Here is a 24,248-nt window from a genome sequence, read left to right as displayed (position 1 = left end):
GGAAGCCTATGGTTGGGATGTATTGCATGAAAGAGAATCAAATACATATGTATGAATATACATACAAATTTATACTTTGCCAAGAGATAAGATGAAAAGTGGCCCTATGTAATTTTTCTATAATAGTGCAACCTACTTAATTTTACATATGCATTAGCTATTTTTTTCCATTTTAAAATTCAAGTTCAGATTTCAAAAATTCTGAAAATAACCTCTGCCAAACACAGGAATTTAGCCTAGTTTTTTTTTTTTTTTCACTTTTAATTATGAGTCTGGGAGAAAATGGTTGCTACAATGGGCTCTAAATTGAGCTCATGACCACACAGACACGGATATTGCTGATCGTGTACAATATCAATACTGTTGGAGCCATCTCCTTCCAGTCTACTCAAAGCCCACACATGTCACACACACACACACACACACACACACACACATCTGTAACACACACATATCTGTAACATATATATACATATATACATATATATATATATATGAAGCAACCATGTGGAAAATGGGAAGCAGATTTAGTCCTATTACAGGAAGGGCACAGATCTTTCCTCCTGGGACTCTGTGAGTGGCAAAGCCTGCCTAGGTGATAATGATTGGGACATCGCAACCCTGAACCATTCAGTTGTCCCAGGAGAATGGTAGTTTGAGATTTACTGGAAGATAGTATTAAATCAATGAAGAAAAAGGAAAAAACCCAAAGTAGAAAAGCAGATATTTATTTGAGATGGAATCTTCAGCCCATTACATTAACTTTTCTTGTTTATACTGTGTGGTGCTTGAAAGTACTTAAAGTGATTTCAGCATTATTATATTATTATATGTAAGAAAATAAATTAGGTGTAGGGAAAGGAAGAAGAAGGGAAAAAAGAATGGGGACTATGGTTGTTGAAAAACTGCTTTCCTGTGGTTTTCCAGCATTGCAATAAACAGCCTGTGAAAGGCAAAGAGCAGTAGAGCTTCCATGCTTACCCATACTGGAAACTCAGGAATGCTCAGGACCACAGGTGGGGTTGCTTAATGTGGAAAAGCCCACAAGAAGTTCTGAGAGAACAAAGAAGTTTCCATTGGAATTTTCCCATAATATTCCATAGGCTTCCTGTTCCTGAAATACGTTTGATTTCTTCTCTATGATGCCTGACTTGTCATTATGAGAGTGTCTTGGTCCTGAGCACCGTGACCTACTTGAACACTCGGGCTACTTTGTCCCCTAGGGATCGTACCCTAGCTAGGGCTCCTTCCAACTCAGAGATCATGTGATAGGCAGAGGGCAGGAACAAAGGGAAAGCTTACTACTAACCCCACAACTCCTGTTTTGAAAACTCTTCTATTTGATTCTTAGAATCTGAGCCCAAACTCCAAGGCACAGGGGTGTAGAGTCCTTGTCAAGGCAGCTGGAAATCTTGGTAATGCTGAGGACACGTGGGATCCAAGAAGCAGTCCAGTGCCTGGAAACTAAATGACCACACTCCGTCCGCTATGAGAGCTCTCTCTCTCCTGAGGAATAAGAACACAAGAGCCACGGTCAACCCAATCTCCAGCCCATAACTGTAATACCCAAGGTGAGCCGGTTCAACCCGCTAAGTGGCGGCTGCCATATTTCTTGACCTTTCAAGGTGTCGTTGCTTTTTCCTCTCAATGACCCTTCCCCGGACAACATCAATTTCTGACACTTGCTAATCTTATATTCTCTGCCCTTAATTGTTGTCTTTGTAATATCTCCAAGTCTTCAGTAGACTGAATCAAAGGCTTGCTTTTCACTTATCAGTTCATCTCTCTACTCAACAGGACAGCCCTGTTCATACTCTGCACCCATCCTCCCTAGCCCTCTCATTCAGCTTCATACTTTAGTATTCCTCTAAATATATTTTTCAGACTTTTCCTGAGCAAACTCAATGGCTTTTCTTCAAAAGACCTCTTGTTGTGACTTCATCTTTCGGTTTTGGTTGTTGTTTTAGCATCCAATGAGGCAAGAATTATGGTTTATGCTCCTCCAACCTCTCTATGCATTTCAAGGATAATTGCATTACATTTTTAAAAATTGACTGCTGGAGTTTAGGAATTAGGCCATTGTCACTTCGGTTGTAAAGGGAAGACACCTTTGCTGTAATGAACAGTCCTATAGATATTGTGTAGGTATTTGCATCATATTGCTTTAAAAATCTGTCTCTTGTTATCAGGAAAAGTGAGGTTTAAGGGCCAAGGTTTCTAATCAGAATACCCGGTGGGTGAATGTTCTCTGCCACAGACGACAACAGCAACAAAAAAAGGACAAAGGCACTCTGTTCAGCAAGACCTTGGCAATATCAAGGGATACTTAAAGCAGAAGGCTGCAGATCACAGTGCAGTAATACATTTAAGTAATAAAGAATTTAAGGCAAAGCCGTAATAGCTGATGTTCACTACAGCGCATTATAGGTGTAGCCCAGAAACAAACACTGTGGCTCTCTCCTCACTACAACGGATGTATACGGGCCAAGTTTAGAAGAATCCAGGGTGACTTGGAACTCATTCTATCGGGGCAAGATTAGAAAGAGAGATATTCTGAAGGAAGTTAGGGACACAGGGATCATTCAGTCCGAAGCTACTGGAGTAGAAAGCTTGAAGTTCCTGCTTTGTTTTGACTGAGCGAAAAGGTCACTGGTAAGCTGGTGCTTCCACAGTCAGCATAAGGCCTGTGTTTTCCTAGGCACTGAGCGGAGGGCACTTCTTACCTATTTTAAATTGCCAGAAGGGTGTGAGCACAGAAGCCCTTGCTTGTGTCTATTTATTAAACATTACTCTTGGGAGAGAAGGCTCCATGTGAGCCTAGGAATAGTTAGTTTCCTATTTCTCTGAGTATTTGATGAGATACTTTAATGCATATTTTATTTTTAAAGTTACAGTAAACCTGTTGCTGATAAAGCCTGACTTCACAGTGATACGCGTTTTAAACCCGAGGAACAGAGAAACCTCAAGTGACAGGCAAGCAAAAGTCACCCTCTAGTGGCCTGTGCACCGTGTTGAAAGCAGCAAGCTCCAGTGCCTTCAGAAACCTGTGTGGGAAGCACCCAGCGCATCACAGAGACTCTTAGTCACAGTAAAGCCACCAAGACAACAAACTGCCCTCTTTAAGTGAGGTAATCATTTGGTCCTGGGCCTCAAGCCACTGTCAGGATATAAATAAAAGGTTGAGTGCAATTCAGTGATATTTGAAGAAAACAAACTTTGACCACAGACAATGGAAATTTTAAAATTATTTTGGACAAAAATCCTTGCTTCTCAACGATAGCTTTATAAATGAAAAAATTGTGGCAGAATTAACTCTAGTGGCACATCTTTGATGATTAAAACAAAAAGGTGCTGACGCTTTGGGGGAATGGGGATGCCATCCGTAGCCACTAGGAAGCTTTATGGGTCTCAGTGGCTGCCTTCTGTCTAAGGAAACAGCACGGGGGAACTGAAAAGGCTCAGAACCAAAAGGCTTCATCTCCGTTGCCATGGGCGTTGCCATGGGTGTTGCCCTTGTCACAACCCTTCTTAGCCCTTTGAGAATGCGGCATGGTTTCCCTTCCACTAGGTGCTAAGGCTTAGACTAGCTACCTAGTTTAACTGTAGGATGAGGAAAAAAAAAAAAAAAAAAGTAACCGAGGAAATTAGGGCTCAGACCTTGGAGCCAAAAACATGAAAATCACATTTTTTTTTTTTCCTGTTAAAAGGAAGAGGCTAAAAGGTCATATGAGAAAAGTCACTATATATGATGGTGGTTCTAGACATCCGGCTTTGACTGGTTCTGTGCTTTCTTCCAGAACTCGTTCTACCGAGCATATCACCGAGAAGCAACTGTGTCACGTGTGGATGAGGTCACGCCTTAAGCTTCTGCTGAGACGGTCAAAGAGATGCATGAGGGACCAGCCCAAGGCACAGGGACAGCCGCAGCTGCTTCAATTCTCAAGGTCCTGCCTGTTTCTAATCTAGGCTGTGGAAATATGGTTGCAAAATTTAAGGCTGCAGGTGGCAGCCGAGGTCCAGCTCCCTGCCAAGGGGTGCTTAGTCATGCTGAGGCCCAGTTCCTCTGCTACATACAAGAACCTACCTCAAGGGACATAGAAAATGGCTGACATGACACTGAGGCAGAGATGGTCCTTTGTAAGCCCTGGACCTTTTCTGCATCCTGCACTGACTAGGCCCTTTTGTAAATAAAATAAAATAAAATAAAATATAATAAGATAGCATGTCCCAGCCCGCTTGGACAGTTATGCAGCACTAGAAGGGCTCTGCTAGGCCTGTGACAGCTGTGGCCAAGGCCACTGGCTCAGAGACCTTTGCCCATGCCCGACCCTCCACAGGATGCCCCAGGCTCACCAAGCGCCTCTCCACACTCCCTTTTTTGATGTTGTTCTTGCCTGGAGTGACATCCAGTGAACGGTAGCTGGGTGGCTTCTCCTCAGTCCAGTTTGGGGACTGTGAGCGGCGACGGCGGCGGTGGTGGCGCTGGGTACCCCGGTTCCTGGGCAGCGATTCTTTCTCCTCTTCAGAACTCCAAGAACTGGGGCCCGAGGGCGGAGGAGGCGAGTAGCTGCGATGCCTGCGTCTCCTGTGTCTCTGGGCACCGCCCCAGGGACCTGGCTGTCTGGGGGGCCAAGGGGCCTCACTGGACGAGGGGCCTTCGCTCAGGCTATCCCAGTCTGACCAGGGCATGGAGGACTCGCTGGGCCTAGAGCGATGGTGCCTCCAACTCCAATGGGGGTCCAGCTCCCTTCTCCCTGGGGCCCAGGGTCTGATTCCTCGGTCCTGGAGCTCTTGGAGGAAATTGGAGTGATGGCGCTGTCTCTGGCCCTCACTCAGATCCCAATGTATAGAAGATGCAACAGGGTTGAGCCGCTGCTGGTGTGAGGAGTAGCTGGTCCTGGAGGACAGCGGTTCTCTGATCAGTGGGGGCAGGCGAATGACTCTGCGTTCCACAACCTGTGCAGAGCCCAGAGAGGAGAGCATGCTGCAAGGGTGGCCAGACTTGCCTCTAAGATCTGGAGGCAGAGGCTGAGCTGGGTTGAGGTTCCGCAGTTCTTTCTCCAAATATTCCAGAACACCATTGGCCACCGGAGGGGGAGCGGCCTTCTGGGTCATCGGCATCTGTGGAAGGCTGGACCGTAAGGACAGATCTGAAGGAGACAAGGACAGAGCGCTCTGAACTGCGGGCCCCAAACATCCTCCTGACAGACAGGGCGTCAAAAATGTCACATTACTTACTAGGATTCCACTCCCTCCCACCCGCCACCGCAAGACAGCCCATTAGTGTGTGCATGCTCCTCAGCGGCAGTCTGCACTTGTGCCCTCACCCTCTGCCCTCCTCCTCCTCCCATGGCTTTCTGGCAAAGTTTACCTCGCTGCAGAAGCGGGTTCATTGCATAAGATGAAACTTGGGAGCTCCTGTCTGCCCCCCAGTACAGGGGTTTTTCCATCATCTGAGGACCTAGGGCCTGAACCTGCTTCATGTAGCGGTGGCGGGCCAGGGCTGCAGGGGAAGAAGGAGAGACGCAGACCCTTAGGCAGCGGGAGTGCCACACCTCCCACTCCACTCGGTCTGTGCTTCCAGCTTTTCACCTTGGAGCCCACTCTTAACCTATCTTGCAAGGCAAACTCAGGGCCGTGTGTTCCAAGGGGTAAAACAAGACTGTGGTGTGATGCTTACTCAGGTTTCTAGCCCGAGGTGGGAGAAAAGCGTGTGGGAGGAAGGCCAGAGATACACAAAGCTGACATGAGTGTAGAGATCCTTTTTATTCTTCTCCTTTACTAACTACTGGGGTTCCCCCCCCCCCAGAATTAGGGGTGGGACAGGTAAATGGAAGGGAAATATTCCCTTACTGGGGGGGGGTGGAGGAGTGTTAAAAAAAAAAAAAAAACAAAGCAACTATGAAATGTCTGTCACTTCAACCCTCTAGGTGCAGCTGTTTTGAAGCACGCACAATCTGCAGCAAGTGCAATTAAAAATACAAATGCTTATCTGTTTTAGTTCCCGAGTTTCCATTTGGAGGTACTTGTGGCTGAGTACTACTTCACTCCCAAAGGCTCTGCCTAGTCATGCGTGGAGCAGATGCTTGCTGCTGTAAGCGGCGATAGACCTCTACCCTGGTAGTCCCATGGACTTCAGGGTTTGCCCAGAAGAACAGGGCGGAAGGTGGGTATTCTGTACCCTGCTCCAGGGGGTCAGCTGAGGCCATTGACAGACCATCTTCCAACACAACAGGAAGTGGTTGCTACAGAGCCCCCAGAGGTTCCAGAGCCCCAGAGCCATTGAGTCATAGCCCAGCCAGGGGGAAATCAAACGCACATCGATTGGAAAAAGCTCCTGAAGTTGCCACACCTTAATACCAACCTACAGCGCTGGAGCCTCAAAGGAGACAGGAACAGGGGCTCGGCAGCCCCCTCTACTGGCCACCATCAGCACAGCAAATATTTTCTGTATGCAAACAAGCTAACCCTTCTGTCCTCTCCTAGCCCCTCTCCGGTTTTTGAAAGCAGGGTCTCACGCTACAGGCCAGGCTGACGTCAAACTTAACAATATTCCTGCCTAACCTCCCGCGTACTGAGATTACAGGCATAAGCCACCACAGCTGGCCTTGCGATGTCTTTTAATGTGGGAAGTAGATGAAGAATTTGAGATTACAGACGTTGCATTCCGAGGCAGGGTCCTTATAGCCCGCGGAACCAGGGTATGACGCCATTTCTGTGAGCTTGGAGCTGGCTCCTGAGGATTTGAGAAAATTCTGAGAAACGAGGCCATCGATAAAGGTTTTGAGGCCAGATGGACTCCAGCCAGCTAGACTATTCTAGCTGTGCGACTTGGGGTTTTCAACGTCTCTGGGCTAGACATAATAATAGGTCTTTCACAGAGTTACTGGCATTAAATGAGGCAAAACACACGGGATGCCTGCTAGGTGAGTCCATAGATAGAGACTCATTGTTATCATAACACATTGTTCATTTGCCTTAGCTTCAGGAGACGCAGACACATGTAGAGTCTAAGCTGCACGAATCTTTGTCTCCAAGGGAAAAGCCAGGACATATGTTGAAAGCATACACCAGGGACAGAAATGACAACACTGGACCCTGCTCTGAAACCCGCGCTCCTCCCCCCGCCCCCCCCCCCCCAGCTGTCCCCGGAGACCTTCCAACCTCCCTTGTTCATGACTAATACTATTCCGTGCCACCAACTCTCTACTGTCACAGAAACCCATAGCCCCTCAGTCCTTTGCTTTTTCTAACTTTCTAGTCCTGTCACCAACATCCTTAACAGCTTTTGGGAACACCATACCCTTTCATACACCATACCCTTTCGGATGCTTGCCATTTTAGCCTTAGGGAAGCACCAGCAGAGGCTTTCTGGCCCCAGCCAAGCAACGGAACCTCAAATAGTCCTCCTTGGGATGGGCTTTCCTTGGGGAACTGTTTTTAATAAAGCATGCCTTTCCTCCTACTAGGCTCCCCATTGCTCAGGTCCCCATGAACTCCCAGCCGATTGCATCTTCTACATTAAGAACAAGAACTAACCCTCACAAAGAGCCAACAGCTATGGGTCTAGATTGCCAAGGTCTATGTAACTGGAGGAATCTCTCTGGTCCTCATTCTCACCTGCTGTATAAAGATAACTCAGAGTCATGAGAAGATTCTTTAGTTCTTGTAGGAAAAAAAAAATAGGCTTGCTTCCAAGATCTTTCACCTATACATCCTATGAGGGTTGTTTGCCAGTACCAGGTGGGTTTTCCGGACCTGATAAACGTTAGTGGGCATTTTCATTATTCCCTCTAGCCCCCTGTTGTGACTCAGGAAGGCGGGAGCTGGCTGGGGAGATGGGCTGTGGTGGGAGACGTTCAAGGATCTCTGACATCCTTCCAGAGGCTTCCTTCGGCACCTTGCACATTTGTTTGTTTGTGATGTTGCGATTGAACCTGGAATTCTCATAAAAGCCACTGCGCTGTCTCCAGCACTGTACTTTGACTTGCAGAAATCGTGGCAGGCTGTGGGCTCCTTCATTTCTCCCTCACACACTGCCCATCCTCCACACGTAGTAGTGACCCCTCTTCTCAGAGGTCAGGCTGCCTACACTCTTGCCTCTTTCCTTTTTAAGGTTAGGTCTTTCCTGGTAGAGAGCAAATGCTGCTTCTAAAGCTAGCACCTTCTAACCCGTCTGTGTGATCACCTAACTACTTAAGTGGGCCTTTCATTTATTCCCTTTTGGTACTTTGCTTATAAACCTTCTTAGGGCTGTCTTGGCCTAAAAAAACAAAATAAAAACAAAAACAAAAATCAATCGAAACAAATAAAAACAGCCTCAAAACATTTCCCCTATTCAGAGATCTTTCCTTAACCATTCCTGCCCCTCACAGCAATTCATCTTGTCCCCAAATTTGTCAGGAAAGTTAAAAAGTGAGCCTGTCTGATCAAATCCAAGGGCCTTAACTTACGGCCTGCAGTTCTTATAAGTGAGCAAAATCCAGCCACTGAAGAGAAACCAAACCTTAGCTTCCTAGCTCACTGATCAAATGCGCCATCCATGCCAGCTTTGCCCCAGTACTGCCTGCATCTAATGCCCTGTGGTCTAAGGAGTTATCTTGTGGGAATTTATCTCATCTCTCATGTGACTACTCTCATGACAGTGCCTTCTCCATGGAGGATGGAAAGGTAAGAAGCTCCATAGACTCATGTGGAGTCCCCGGCTATTTCCTTCTCTTCAAAGAGTTTATATGGCCTCAGCTAGTCTGTAGAGGCCATGGCAGGCCCCAGATGGGGCACAAAGACACACATCACAGGGTTAACACTGTGCATGTGACTGCTACTCCCCAGCTGTGGGAACTCTCTGACCTGGCCCATGATACAGTGATGACGTATGGCTTTGGTGGCTGTGGTGAGGATTCGGTGAGGAAGTAAATGCAAAGGGCACACACAAGGCAGGCATCCAATGAAAGTTATTTCTCTTTTCCTGTAAGACACCAAGCAGCCTTTGAGCACAGGCCGGAAGCCAGACTCAGACCACTGACCTTGACATCATGGATTAACTTGGGTGTCTGCCATCATCATGAGTGATTGTCATGGTTTCCTTTCAAACTTTCTTCCCCCACATGGACCAAGATGACAAGAGTGGTTATCTCTGGGGACTTAGCTTAGTCTTTTTTTTTTTTTTTTTTTAATTTCTCAGATTTTCTCACCAGTATTATGTGGTACTTTACATCATCAGGAAAGGGAAATGCTACTTAAAACAAATACACAAAAAGAAAGCCTCGACTTAAAACGCTTGATTTGACTCCCATCTACTTACTAAGGAAAGAACTTTGTAGAACATTCTTCAAATTCTTTTGTCATTATCATCTATTCTGCAGCTTAAATTTTTAGGGCACAGCATGGACTTATTATATTTGTGTGTGTTTGTGTGTGTGTGTGTGCATGTGCGCATGCGTGTGCGCGCGCGCGTGTGTGTGTGTGTGTGTGTGTGTGTGTACACAGGCATGCATGTCACACAGCACACAGGTAGAGGTTAAAAGAGCACCTACAGAGTCAGTCCTTTTTTTCTACCATGTGGGCTCTCCAGGGATGGATCTTGGGTTGTCAGGCTTGATGGCAAGCACCTTACCCATTCAGCCATTTTGCTGGCCCAAATTTTCTCTTTTAGAGGATGAAATTTCAGTCCAAAGGAAGCTCATGTACAGAGCAAGATCTTCTGGCCCTCCTTTCCCTGCACAAGGTTCACGTCACCTGGGCGTGTCCTTCGGCCCCCCAGACCCATGGGGGGGTCAGGAGCTGGGGAGGGGGCAGGAATTCACTTTGACCACCAAGTCCTCCACATGATTCCAGCGCAAGCTCCAGTTTGAGAACCACAGTCTCAGTGTCTCCTCCTATGGCTCTTTTATCTCGTCTCTAAGTAGCATTGCGAAGTTGCAATAAGATACACACTCGTCTCTGTCCCTGGCTCCTGAAAGACAACTCCTGAAGTTCTTGGGACCTCAAGGATGATGAGTACCTTCCATGTCCTAATGAGATGACTGGTAGTCCCTAGAGAGCTTTAGGATGGACACAGGTTGCCTGCCGCAAAGGCCAAAGCATGGTCAGAGTGGTGGGACGTTCTCACTTCTGGGAGAGAAGAGTTGAATACAGTAAAGAGGAAATCTTCATTTAAAACAATGGAAAGAACTTTATGGGTGAACACGCTGCTGCCAGCCACCTTCCTTGTGGCCTTAGAGCTTTCCTGAGCATCATGCACAGGGCCAACTCTCATGTCTTGTGAGCCTGTGAGGGAAGAAGGCAGGGAGGAGATCCCGGAAGAGCAGGAACTTTGACCTGAGAAAGGTAAACCTATCAGCTGGGGGCATCAGACACTTGTACCATCCTGCCCAACCAATTGGACTCTGTGTTCTCTCACCTTCCTCGGGGCAGCAACAGCGGGTAGGACAGCAAGGGCAGCGGACGTAGCAGCAGCAATACTGAGGGCAACACTGGCACCAGCACACACCAATCAGCAGCAGGAGGAGGAGAGCTCCGAGGATGATGAAGATCACTGTCAGCCAGTCTACAGTAGAGGAAGCCAAAACAAGGGGAACTAAATCTTCAGAGGGACGCCGCTACGCCTGATATTCTAGACCAGTGGCCCTCAACCTTCCTAATGCTCTGACCCTTTAATATATTTTCTCATAGTGTGGTGACTCTAAACCATATAATTATTTTCGTTGCTACTTAATAACTGGAATTTTACTACTGTTATAAATCGTAATGTAAATATCTCTGTGTTTTCCAAATGGTCTTAGGCGACGCCTGTGCAAGGGCTGGTCGGTCCCAAAAGGGGTCGCGACCCACAGATTGAGAACCAATGTTCTAGGCCCTAGTAAACACAGCCATTGACCTAGATGCTTTATGTTCGAGCAAACATACTGGGGAGGGGGCGGGAGGGTTAGCTCTAGTAAGAAGCTATCAGAGGCTCCCAATCTTATGACAGTTACACAGATCTACTTGCTTCTGGCTTTGCTGCTATTGCAATATGCAATACATATTGATGGGTGGCCAGAGAGAGTTCCAGCAGCACTTACGTAGGACAATGAGCTTCACCTCCTTATCTGGGTCTCCTGATGTGTCTCCTGGGGCCTCAATGGTGCAATAGTATACTCCATGATCCCACCACATCACTTCATTAATCACAAGATCCGCTCCTGTGTCGGGCGGAAGGAAAAAGCACCCATTACCAGAGCATCGTAGCTTCGGGACCTCAGAACTGCCCTTCCTAAGAAGGCCTGTGGTAGATGAGAAAAAGGACCCAGATCCTTCCTCGGACCTTCCCTTGTTCCCAAAGATAGAGGTGATGGGATAACTTGCCATTGAACTCCACTAGTAGTTTGTAAGGATCTGGGTACATTGACTCATTCCATTTCTACTATATATCCATATATGTGGGTGAGGTGAGATCCCCACTTGTCTCCCACTGCTGTTGCTCCCTCTCCCAGTGTCATAGGATTGTTGGCTGTGTGCACAGCTGTTACAGTTTAAGCAAATGTATGTTTGTTCCCTTTAAAAGTCATTCTGAAATAAAACTGTGATTATATCAGTATTAAGGGACTAGGACCTTATAGCCTGTGTCCTGGAAGTCCTTTCTGCTCTTTGGTCTCCTGTATCCCCCATGTGAGCTCCACTCCTTATAAGCATGTCTACAGTGATGCCATGACCCGCCATGAGTCTTTATGAGGTCAAACCAATGGCACCATCTACTCTTGGACTTTCAGCATCCAACGTGACAAGTTACATAAACCTCTTTTCTTTGCAAAATTTCTTTTTAAAATAAGTCTCTTTTCTTTGCAATTTATCTATAGGCATTTTATTTTATAAACAAAAAAAAAAAAAAAAAAAAAAGGATCAATATATCTTATCCAGAAAGGAGATGACAGTCTAGATCTGAAATGAACCTGGGCCCCCAAGGATTTCATGGAACATAGTCACCACTTTAGTCCTGGGCTGTATGTTTCTGATTTTATTCATACAATCAAAACAAACTTCCTTTTGCTTATGTCACTAATATTTATGGTTTCTGCTTATTTACGATCAAATGTACCAAGTGAGAGGTGAGTAGGTTTACTTACCTGTATTTCAGGCAAGGAAAATGAAGACAAAGGTTAAGGAAGTGTACAAATAATGTGTAGCTAGTGCTGAGTGTAGGTGTGTCCACCACTGTGCCTCAGGCTGCTGCTCTTGAGCACTGAGGCAAGCTATTTTCTCCAAAATGGCTGGAAAACTTCAAAGCCTGGACCCTTTGCCAGGCAAAGAGGAGAGAGTAGCTCTGGTGCTCAAGGGCACAGCTCACGCTGAATGAGCACAGAAAATATGCACACTGTTTTCAGAATGTTACCCAAGGAAAGAATCTACATTCCCATGAGTACCCGAGGCACGGCCACCCAATAAATGATCAACAACGTTTAATCGATACTTTCAATTTCAGCGAATTTGATCAATGTTCACTAAAACCCAATGGCTCCAGTTGTTAAGTTGCACTCTGTGGGAGATTTGAACAGGGGCCAGCCCCTCTCTGTCCTGGCAGGTTTAAGAGCCAGTCAGATGCCCAGAGTGATGGCCTGCCCCTGCTAATCTCAGCATTAAGGACTTGCTATTGCCTCGTCTGTGGTCATATCTGCGACTCTTTTTTGTCTGTTCGTCAAGAGATATCTACTGAGGAACTGAAACAAAAACGTGAGGTCATGCAAGACTGGAGCAAACCTTGACTTCTGTTTCCTTTGCTTTTGCGTCAACCCTTGTAATGCTTTTTCTCCCCACAATTTTCTAAATCCACCACTTTTCCCATGAGTGAGCTAACCCCTAGAAGAGATAGGATGAGGAAGTCACTCCGTGAGCACTGCAAATCTGACCCAACATTCCCTGGGAGTCGCCAAGAGTCACAAAGAACTTCCAAGAAGTGACAGCATGGCAAGGCTATTCAAAGAGGTCAAGATTTTAGATGACCTATGGCTCTATTTGGTAGGGTCCTCTTAAACGATAGAAACTCAGCTGTGAAAGTGTCAGAAAATAAGGATTCTGGGAAGTCAGGATGAGCCTGGAAACAGAAATAAAGCCCAAGGGGGAAATACTGCTTTCCCTTAGGACTGAGAACAAGATAGGGTGTGACCCAAAAGTGGCCGGGAGGAGAGGTAGTGAAAGGCACTACTCAGAACTAGATACACACAAAAGAGCAGAGACGGTCCCCCAGGTTCTCCATGGGGACTTCTCATCCTTCAGAAGCTCTAAGGAGACTGGCTGACTAAAGATGTAAGCCCAGTGGTCATATAAGGGCGATTCTGAGGAAGCAGAGCTATCTAGGCTAAGAGTTCAAGGGCTACCTTGGGAAAATCAGAGGATGAGTGTGAAAAGATCATATTTATGTATTACAAGGTTGGAAGCAATGGTTAAATTGGCCCTTTAAAGGGTCATAATGTAATCACTAATTCCCTACCCTGTTTGGGTACCACGAGCAGCCTACTAAATGTTTCCTTCCTTAAAACCAGCAAATGTTTTTAAAAAGAATATTAACTTTTATTACTTTTATTTAAGTGTGTGTGTGTGTGTGTGTGTGTGCGTGTGTGTGTGTAAATGGGTTCACACACAGGTGCTTTATGCATGTGAATGGAATGCTGCAGAGGCCAGAAGAGGGCATGGGGCCCTGCAATTCTAGGCTGTTGAGAGCTGCCTGAAGTGGGTACTGGGAACTAAATTTGGCTTCTCTGGAAGAGCAATGAGTTATTAACTCTGAGCTCTCCAGTCCCACAAATGCTTTTTCCTCTTTAATTTTATTTTTATGTATATCGTCTATGTATATATATGCTTATATATATACATATATATGCTCACTTTTATGTATATAAGGGTGCTTTGCTACATATGTCTGTATACCACTTGCATGCACAGTGAGCCAGGAGTGGATGCTAGATTCCCTGAAAGTAGAATTACAGACTGTTGTGAGCAACCATGCAAGTGCTGGGAACCGAACTTGGGTCCTCTGAAAGAATAGGTAGTGTTCTTAACTTCTAAGCCATCTCTCCATCCCCACAAATACTTTTTAAAAAAGCAACAACAACAACACAGCATATGAAGCTCACTGCAATAGTCTCTGAGTTCTGTCACTACAACTTCACAGTAATCCAAGATGGCAGGTTAGGTAGGGCACTAGCCCATTCTAAGTATATAAAAACATCCTGGCTATATAACTTTGGTTCACTCCATGTTGACTGTTGGATAAGCAATTGTCATACACCATGTCACAATTGTCTGTGAGTTGGCCTCTACAGCCAGTCCCACTTAACAGAAACTGAGGCAAAAACAAATCAAAACCTGAAGGGGCTTGCCCAATTTCATGTTCCCTGCAGGTACAGAAGAGTCACCATGTCTGAATCTGGCTGTGGCCATTGCTTCTTGTGACAGGTACAAAGATGTGACGTGCTTTACACCCAGCTCCTAGACCATGCATGCATTTGATGTTTACTGCAGTGTGGGAGACAGATGCCAGGTATCTTAGATGATGGAGAAAAGGCAGAGAAAATGGCCAACCTGCTTCTTGGAGCTGAGCTTGTGAAAAGAAGGAAGTCCCTGCTTACCCAGGCTTGTGTCCAAGCCAGTGCCATTTCCTCTGTCAGGGCACGGCAGTGGTCTCAAAGAAACCCTTCCCCAGCAGCTCCTATTTCCATTGGACAGGCATCACGAGAGGCCAAGAGAACCTCAGGGACCTTGTGTGTGAGCGGCCCTGAGAACAATTGGTAATTGCATCAGAGGAGCCAGATCTACATCTTAGCATGAATCTCAGGAAGCAAAGGAACCAATGACACCCTGACCTTTAACCGAGACTGAGGAACATCCTCCCGTCCACAAGACCAAGTTCCAGGGAAGTGGCTTCAGAAGATGGAACCCATTCTAAGAATCTGGCACTTGCTTTAAACAACACGGTGACCAAGTCAGCCCAAGCGGCCCCAGAGGATGATGGGGATTCCCTTGCTGACTCAGCCTGCCTGCCGGGGCCTGTGTCTGCAGCCTCCTCAAACCCTAGTTCCCCTGCCACCTCCCCTGTACTCACGGTTCTGGATGGTGATCTTGCGCTGCCGGTAATCCACCCCCAGCACAGGCTCGCTCTGCCCCCGCCGCTGGGCCACGATGCGAACTTCCCTCTGCTTGTCGCTACAGTCATTGGTGGGGTCCTGGCCCAGGGATAAGGCGGCCTGGTACGCTGAAAAGACAAGCACCAAGCCACTCAGAGCATTCAGGTTCTGAGAGTCCGTCTCTTGTGAGCTCTGAGCTAACACGTCTCGGCTGGTGCCACTACTCTCGTCAAAAGCAGGTCTGCATCCTCCATCTCTCGTCGTAATTTCCCCTGATTTATTTACAAAGTGTCCTGTCCCAACTACTGCTCCAGTAGGGGTTCACTCACCTGACCTTCACAACAGAGAACTCAAAAGCTGCTAAGTGTTCTAGGGGGCCACCACTTACCACTTGCTCCCTTAACCCAAGTGATTAAGAATAACCCACAGAGCCAGGTGTGGTGGCCCAGGTCTTTAATCCCAACAGTCGGGAGGCAGAGGCATGCAAATCTTTGTGAGTTCGAGGTCAGTCTGGTCTACAAAGCGAGTCCAGGACAGCCAGGACTATAAGAGAAACCCTGTCTTGAAAGAAAAGGAAAAAAAAAAAAGAAAAAAGAAAAGAAAAGAATAACCCACAAGAAACAGTGCCTCAATCCAGAAGGATTCCTTTGGTGCCAACATCAGACTAAGTGGGGAGGCTCAGTGAAGTTATTGAGGCTTCGTCTAGCCCTACTGTAAGGCATTAACCCAGAGCTACAAGAGCCACAGCCATGCCTTTCTCCCTTTGCTTCATCTCAGGACACCTACTTCCTTCTCCCAAACAGGGTACCATCCTTGTCCTCTCAAGCTTTCTACAGGTCTAACCATCCTAGGCATGACCAGAGGCTCCAGGCTCCTCTGATGCCAGAAGTAGGTTAGAAATGAGCACCTGGGAAGGAACTAGCTCCTGGTGACGTGAGTGAGCATGAGCATGCGGAGGCAAGAACCAGCCAAGCTGTACATCACTGTAAGCCGAGATTCCCAAGGAGGATTAGGCTGCGCGGAGCCAGGGAGCTCCTCGCCTGCCGCTACAGTGAACAGTGGTCCTCCAAACAGTGGCCACTGGGTAGAGACCCCAAATGGTTCAGAGCTGGCTCGAATGAGGAGTGCGCGGAAGGAAGGATGCGCTAGGCATTTTACACATCTGAGGTGCCTGAAACGTTTTTAGAACAGCACGGGGGTAAACAAGCTAACCTCTGCCCTTGAACAACTTGTTGTGCAACCTGGGTTCGGTTTAATCTGAAAACTAAAGGGACGGGCATCACAGCAGCTTCTTCTCACGAGGACAGATTGGGATCTGTAACAGTTCCTAGACATATGCTAGGCCAAGGATGCCTGGGAGCACAGGCAGAGCAAGGGTCGAGGTACTCACAGGCCGAGAAGTAGTCAAAGATGGGGTCCTTGCAGAAGGACTTGAAGCGCCATGTCACCACCACATCCTGGAGCTGGGCCGAGGTGGTGTAGTCACATTTGAGGGTGACGGAGGCAAACAGGGTGACATAGCGTTCTGTGTCCTGGACAGTGACCAGCAAGGACAGACACCCTGAAGGCAAGAGCAGGAGACAGTGCTAAAGGTGACCTGCTGCTTCTGTTCCTGAGTAATAAAAGCCATGCAAATGAGCAAAAGCTGCACAGCCCCTGCCCGCTTGCCCACCGTTGGCTGGGAGTTCAGAGACACAGGCTCCTGCCGAGCAGTATGCAGAAGGAATGGGCCCTAAGTACAGGGGTGGGGGGTGGCGGGGGTGGATGAGGGTGGGTAAGGAAAACTTCCCAGAATTCATAGTCCATTAACACACTCAACCTCAGTCCAACAATAACATGCACACACCCACAACAATAAAAGAACTGTATTTAAATAAGGCCGGAGTTGTAGTGGAGTGATCTGGTTAAAACCAGTTTTCCCCTGTCCCTTTCTCTTCTAAAAGCGGTTTCCCATTTGTGGCCAGGCTCGGGCAGCACCGCCAGTTCATCCTAGCCCACACACAGTGCAGAGGCAGGCGGATTGCTGCGAGGTCAGCCCTATCTAACAGTGAGACCCCCTCATCTTTGGAAAGGGAGGGAGGGGAAAAAAAGAAAAGAGAAAAGTGGTTTTTCATTTTCCTAAAATTCAAACTCCATCACCTGGCCTAGCGTTTCTCAACCTTGGGGGGGGGGGGTGTCAAATGTCCCCTTTGTCACCTGAGATCATTGGAAAACACAGCTATTTACATCATGATTTGTAACAATGGAAAAATTACAGTTATGAAGTAGCAGGGGAAACAATTTTATGCTTGGGGGGTCATCACATCATGAGGAAGTGTATTAAAGGGTCACAGCATGAGGAAGGCTGGGAACCACTGATCTGATGACCCCCGCCCCCCCAAAAAAGTCAAGTTGGTCAAGCTGCCTTTCCCAGCTGTTTCATCTCATTTCACGTCCTGCTGCACACAGGCCTCGGCTACTCTGAACTTCGTTCCTCTCAGCTCCAGATCTTTTACACCATGGCATTCTTAGGCTGGGTCACTCTCTGTACCACCCACCCCCAACTCCTGTTTCCTTTGGGTCCTTTCTGCAGGTCCTTAGATGAACTCTTGTCTTCTCAGAAAGAGTCTTACGGGCAGCAGGGCTGAAAGAAGGGCCTCCCCACGCCTTGCTCAAAGTGCCCTGCCCTATGGGCAGGGAGCACTTTGCCTGCTTCTCGGTTATGGAAGTTCTCAGAGAATGTCTGGGCTTGCCTCTCACTGTTCAAACACAGCCTTGAGTTACCTACCATGTCTGCCACACAGACGGTGGCTGGAGAAACGACAGAGGCTGTAACAAGCAGTGGGCATTGAGCCGCACAGGCAGGCAGCAGCACCGCAGAGCCAATGAAACAGCCAGAAACACTTGAGGGCCCTGGGAGCTCCTCTTTCTTTTGTAAAATTCCCTCTCACTGTGCTTGAAGCCATCAGGCCTGTCCTGATGAGGAGCTAGGTGGCACAGAAGCACCAGATGGAGTGGTGGCATAGCAAGAGGTCCAGCCACAGCCAGCATCTTGGAAGGCGTCCATGGGTTCTAGGTTGCATTAGAAGCAGGAGGTTTCTCCGGAAAGGGGGTGGGGGTGGGGGGGGCTAGTGTAGAGCAACAGTACTCATGGCTGAGTTATGTCCCTGTAAGGGCTGTGACAGTCCAGATTGTTTGGCTCTATGCCAAGAGTTTCTGGTTCAGCAGGGCTTGGGTGAGGCCAACAAACTTCCCTTTCAAACAGATTTCTAGGACAGAAATAAGAAAACCTACGTCCCGGAGATATTGACACTTTTGTTCCTGGAGTTGGGGGAAGCTCGAGAAGAGCTGGAATAGACTACAGGTGAAAGGTTAACCCACGTTCTGGATCCAGACACAAACCACACTTTGTTCTTCACTCGGACACTAGGCAAACTTCTAGCTCTTAGCTTCTCTATCCTCAGCTTTTGAGTGGGAAATAACCATAACACCACAGGCTGGGCATCCTTCATCTGATAGCTCCCAAATCTGGAATGTTTTGAACTCCTAAATTTACTTTTCTTTCTTTCTTTCTTTCTTTTTTTAATGTATATGTGTGGTGTGCATATCTGTGGGCTCCATGCAGAGGCAGCATGGGAATGTCTTTTCTATGGCACTCCATCTTATTCCCTTGAGACAGTCTCTCACTGTCCCCAGAAATCACCTTTTTCCAGCATCCAACAAAGCCCAGCAAATATCTCCACCCTCCCCAGTGCTGCGTTTACAAGTGCACAGCCACACTTTGTTTTTATGTGGGTGCTGGGCATCTGAACCCAGGTCCTCATGCTTGTACAATAAGCTCTGTTGCCCACTGAGGCATCTCCCCAGCACCCCCAAATTATTCTGAGTGCCAACACGACACCTAAAACATTTCTGATTTTAGACCATCTCGGAGTTCATATTTTCAGATTAAGGATATTCAGCCAATAAAGACTATGCAAATATCCCAAAATTTGAAAATGTGAGTCTGAAACACTTCTGATCCCAAGCACTTTGGATAAGAGATATTCAGCCTGCGCTGGCTTCACCATGTCCGTGCAAAAGGACAATCAGGGACACCATTGTGCATGCTGCCCTCTTGTTCTCTCTAGCAGAGCTCTTATCCAGAAGAGCCACATCCCTTTTTGACAGGGGCAACTAACCTTATCATCAGCATCAGCATCATCATCATCAGCAGCAGCAGCATCATCATCATATCATCATCGGGGGAGGCAAGTGTGTGGGAAATAATCAGATGAATACTTCGTGAATTCAGTTTTCTCTTTCTACCTTTGGCTTACATTGTTAACCTACAAGCTTGTGCTCACTGAGCCATCCTCTTTGGCTCCTAGATGGTCCTGCCTTCTCTTCCTCCTCCTCTTCCTCCTCCTCCTCCTCTTCTTTCTCCTCCTAAGTACATTACTGCCTCCTTTAATTCTACATTATTCTCTGCTTTGTGCCATGTAATGGCATCTTATGTATTACCAGTTGGTATGTGTATCATCACATTTTAGAAAACAGATATTTTATCATGGAAACAAAATGATGTTCAGACATCTAAGATGCAGCTTACTGGGCCATGTGCAGCTGACACAATGTTCCCTTAGAAACTGCAGTTTATGAAGAAGAGGCTGCTGGGAGTCAGCCCTGTAACTTGACTTTCCACAAAAGACTCAAAGGTCATGTTCTAGACCTAGCTGTGGGCTTTCCAGTGAGCAAAGCACCTTTGACCCCGGAGGAACCAGAGACCCCTCATAGATGGGCCTGTCTTGAAGGCTACAGCCACACCACTCTGGTTTGAATGCTTCGTCTTTGGCCACGGGTCTCCTGAGAGCCCTCAGCTTAGCTTTATAACACACACCTGCTGCTTTTCTCATGTCTCTGAGAAGGCAGCAGAATGCTGCTCAGGGCAGCCTCTGGCACTCAGAAATGACCTGGCTAGTGTCCAGGACAGGGATGTGGATCAGGATGCCCTGTGACAGGCTTGAGAGAACCTCTTTAGCAGTGAAAGCTGTGTACGAAGACTGTACAGAAACAAGACATTTAAGGCAAACCTAAAGGCTCAGGTGGGTTTCAGAGCACATCACTATCAGAAGCAGCGAGGAGGCAGGGAAGCTGATTCAGGAGGGAAGAAGATGGAGCATCCAAACCTCTCATCTAGAAGGCTTGCTGTTTAGGGAACCGGGAGAGAGGGAACCGATTTGGCTGCAGCCTAAGGGAGGAAGGTAATTAGGCAGGGTGGGTGGTGAGTGGGTGATGGGAGTGTAAGATGGAGTCAAGGCATAGCCATTGTCTAATTTAAGGATAACCGCTGATAGCATCCCATAAGAGCAATGGGGGAGGGGGAGGGTGTGCTTGGGTGTATCACTCAACTGTGTGTGAATGGAAGAAGAACGTTTTCAGAATAAACCTTCAAGAGTTTGGTAGGAAAAGAGCCACTGGCTTTACCAGCTGCACGATTCTGAGAACTCAGGCCAAGCAGAATGGAGCTGCTATGGCCTTTGATGGATGACAACACACACAACGCTGTTCTTACATACAATGACTCCTGCTCCTCCTTACTCGCCGTCGGTGCTTGAACGTGAACTGTCTCTCCCAGGCACGTGTGTTTTGTCCCCTTGGGTGCTGTTATGGGAAAGTCTAAGACCTTTAGGGGGTGGGGCTTTGCTAGAGGAGGTGGTTCACTAGTGGGGGGACGGGGCTTGAAGTTTTGTAGAACAGCTCTACTGTGTTTCTGCTCACTGCTTCTTCACTGGGGACACAGTGTGACCAGCTGCCTCACCCTGTGCCACCATGACTGCACTATCATGATGCACCCTGAAGGGACACTAGAGCACATGGCTCTGGCAAGCCTTGCCCATCCCAATTCCCGCCACTGTAAAAGTAATTTTATTCTCCTGGCTCAATTGTTGTCTGGGAGGCTTACTGTCTCCTGCTGCTAACCTAGGCCTAGTCCTGGAAGCTTCTAGCCTCCGTACAATCTAACCTAGGCCTAGAATGTTTTCAGCCTCTGAGACTTTCTGCTTAATAAGCTCACCCTTACTTGTTCTGTCTGAGCTCTGGGCTGGCTGGTTCAACTCAGCTGTTCTGGCTTAATCTGACTTAATCTGGAATTGTTCTGATTGGCCTCAAACTAACTCAGCAATCTGCTCTAATCTTCCGGCTTCTTCTCGTTCTCTGCCTCGTCCCATCTTCACCTGAGTTCTCTCTCTGCAACCCATCTCTCTATTACTGTCCTGGTAAAACTGCATCCTCTCTTTGGAAAAAAAAAAAAGCGGCCTCTTAAGTAGCTTCCCTTTCCTCTCTCTTCTCATGTGACTTGGGTAGATCCTATTCTGACAAACCTCTGATTCGTCACCTTTTCCGCCCCTCAACTAAATATCCCTTTCAAACATGGGTGCTTCTTTCTACAAACTAACTTTACCTTCGTTTGGGATTAAAGGCATGTATCACCACACCTGGACCCAAGCTTTTCTTTACCTGAAACTTGCTCTATACCAGGCTGATCTTTAACTCAGATCTGTTTGCATCTGTCACCTGGATTAAAGGTATGCTTGTGTTCCAGCAGTATCTCACAGACATAGAAGATCTTTGGGTGTGATCTCTTGCCAGAACAGTCATGTTCTGAACTAGCACTCCTCTACACTCTACCTTTAAAAAAAAAAAAAAAAAAAAAAAGGTCCTTTATTTGGCCACTTCTTCCCTCCTGAGGCAGACTACCAAGGTCCAGCCCCCTTTGGCTCACCTAATTAGCATGCCTAATTAAAAATTAAACACCTCGGGGCTGGAGAGATGGTTCAGAGGTTAAGAGCACTGTCTGCCCTTCCAAAGGTCCTGAGTTCAGTTCCCAGCAACCATATGGTGCCTCACAGCCATCTATAATAAGACCTGGTGTCCTCTTCTGGTGTGCAGACAGAACACCGTATACAAAATAAATAAATAAATCTTTAAAATTAAACACCTCATCCTAACAGGAGGTTCCTCCTTTTACCTTTAACTACTGCTATTTGCCAGTTGGCCATGTCTGTCTCCTCTCTATCCAGAGGCAGTCCTGTGTCCCCCAGGGACTAATACTCCTGTCCCTCTCCCTTGTTCATTTCCCTTTTCTCTTGTCCTCTATCTCCTGTCTTTGTCTCTTGTTCTCTGCCCTTTGTTCCTCTAGGGCAAATAAGTCTCCTTTATACTGAGAACTTGGTCTTGGGGGATCCCGAGCCAGTACTTTTTCTCTCATACTCTATTGTTCTTAAACTATAAGCCAATTTCCCTCCTAAATATCTTCCTAAATATTAGATATTTAGTCACAGCAAGGACAAAGGTTAATAATTTTTACTTTTTGCTTTGTTTTTTGTTTTTCCCCATAATGGACCTAAATTGTCCTTGAAGCATTCTTTCGTCACAGCTGTAACACAGCTGTAAACACAGCTAACAGAGAAGACGTTGACAATGAATGGAGTGCCCTTGCCAACACCTGTTTCCTCACCGCTGTGACAAAATTCCTGGCAAGCGCACATTAGGGAAAGCTTCATGTTTGCTCACAGTCTTTATGGCAGAGGACAGTATTTGTCGGGTGGGGGCATGTGGGTGGTGCTCCTCACTTCCCTGCGAGACCAGGAAGCAGATAAAGGCAAATAATCGTGTCCCAGTGGCTTTCACCTTTGTATTCCGTCTGGGACTGTGGCCTGAGAGAAGGGACCACCCACATTCAGGGCAGGTCCCCAGTTAAACCTCTCTGGCATCTGGCAGCACCTTGGAGGACACCCCCAAAGGTCGACAATGAATAACACCCATTGCACACAGTAATTACGATCTATAGAAAGCCTGTTTGGTTCTAAACAAAGCCTTTGCTTCACACAGCACCCTCGGAAGCATTCTTTCACACAGTAAGTGTGGTCCTGGAAGGAGACAAGCTGCCTGGCTTGACATGCACGTAGACACAAGGCGCTTGCCCTCGGTCTCTCTAAGGGGCTCATGGTTGAGAGTCTCTCTCTGCCCGGCATTCCTGCTGTTCTTCCTGGCTCTCCTTCAGTTATCGGAGAAGGCCCTGACAACCCCTAACTTACGGTGTTGTGGTCTCTGTTTGGCTGAAGGGTCATTTGGTCTGAGAAGCTTTACTCAAGTTCCAGTCAGCTTTTGTGAACTTGAGAGGAAAGAATGTGTCTTTGCTGTGGGTCGGGAAAGGGAATTTGGCGGCAGCCAGGAGGTGCTCTGAGGCGAGCTTTGAAGACTGCTCACTCAACCCCTGGAGGGAGGAGAATGAGATCTGGGGCGATGGCTTTGGTTACGAAATGCACATGTAGCTCCTCTTACGTGAGTGAATGCCCTTATTACAGGCAAGCCATAGCTGGAGTGACCAAGTCACCTTTACCAACGTCAGTGGCTGGCTTGGCTGCGTGGGGACCCAGCCTCTGGGTCATTTCCATCCCTTGTAATCTCAGAGCTTAAAACACCTCAGGTCTTCATGGGTTCTGAGTGTTAATCTTGTTTGTGCTTCCTGCAGAGATCCACCAACCCCACCACAGCCTGCACAGATCACACACCTTCACCTCTGCTCTCCCACACACACTCAGGGATGGTGAGGGGGTACAGGGAGAGTGGGTACCAGAACACTCTGGTGCCTTCGTATACTTGCTGCTGGGCCTCAGAATCTACTAGGTACCAGGTGATGGTAGAGATTAGCTCTGTTCAGTCATGTGGACAGAAGTTCAGAGGGTATAAACGGAGACCCCATGTGCCTAGCAGCACGTAGCTAATTTACTAAGTACCAGCGTTGGAATCAAACTCAAAACTACAGGGTTTCCTAAACAGGTGATGGTCCTCTTCCAAGTGGACATCAGACACTAGACTGCTACAAGCAGTAGTTTTCCGACTTGGGTGGAGGGAAAGGAAGTAGCAACTAGCCCATCTCAAAAGCAAGATCACCCTCATCTTCCTCTTTCTCTAGCTTCTAACTTTTACTCGGCACAATGAACCACACTGGACACCCACAGTGATGGACGCATGAGGTTTTGAGGAAGAGGCATGAAGAACCGCAGAATCTGGGCTGGAAAAGTTCAAATCCAAAGGAGTGCTACTCTGAGTATGGATGACCTCATGGCTTGTTTGTTCTTTCGAACTTCGCACTGAAAGTTTTCAAATTCTTTTTTGTTTGCTTCT

General features: G+C 47.3%; 1 protein-coding gene across 1 annotated transcript in view; it reads right to left on the bottom strand.

Annotated features, from left to right (window-relative positions):
- Nucleotides 1-544: 544 nt before the first annotated feature.
- The window catches only part of Ildr1 (immunoglobulin like domain containing receptor 1), a 33,734-nt gene continuing 10,030 nt past the window's right edge, over nt 545-24,248 (bottom strand). Inside the window, exons 2-8 of the mRNA XM_051149874.1 lie at nt 16,489-16,659; nt 15,077-15,226; nt 11,064-11,183; nt 10,403-10,549; nt 5,372-5,503; nt 4,354-5,150; nt 545-1,506 (exon numbers count right to left, since the gene is read on the bottom strand). Of these exons, the coding sequence (XP_051005831.1) occupies nt 1,465-1,506; nt 4,354-5,150; nt 5,372-5,503; nt 10,403-10,549; nt 11,064-11,183; nt 15,077-15,226; nt 16,489-16,659 (1,559 nt within the window). The 3' untranslated portion in view covers nt 545-1,464. The remainder of the gene's footprint in view (nt 1,507-4,353; nt 5,151-5,371; nt 5,504-10,402; nt 10,550-11,063; nt 11,184-15,076; nt 15,227-16,488; nt 16,660-24,248) is intronic.

Source organism: Acomys russatus, chromosome 8, assembly GCF_903995435.1.
Source record: "Acomys russatus chromosome 8, mAcoRus1.1, whole genome shotgun sequence".
In the NCBI taxonomy this organism is placed as follows: Eukaryota; Metazoa; Chordata; class Mammalia; order Rodentia; family Muridae; genus Acomys; species Acomys russatus.
The sequence above is the reverse complement of the archived record's forward strand: the minus strand, read 5'-3'. Positions and strand labels throughout refer to the sequence as shown.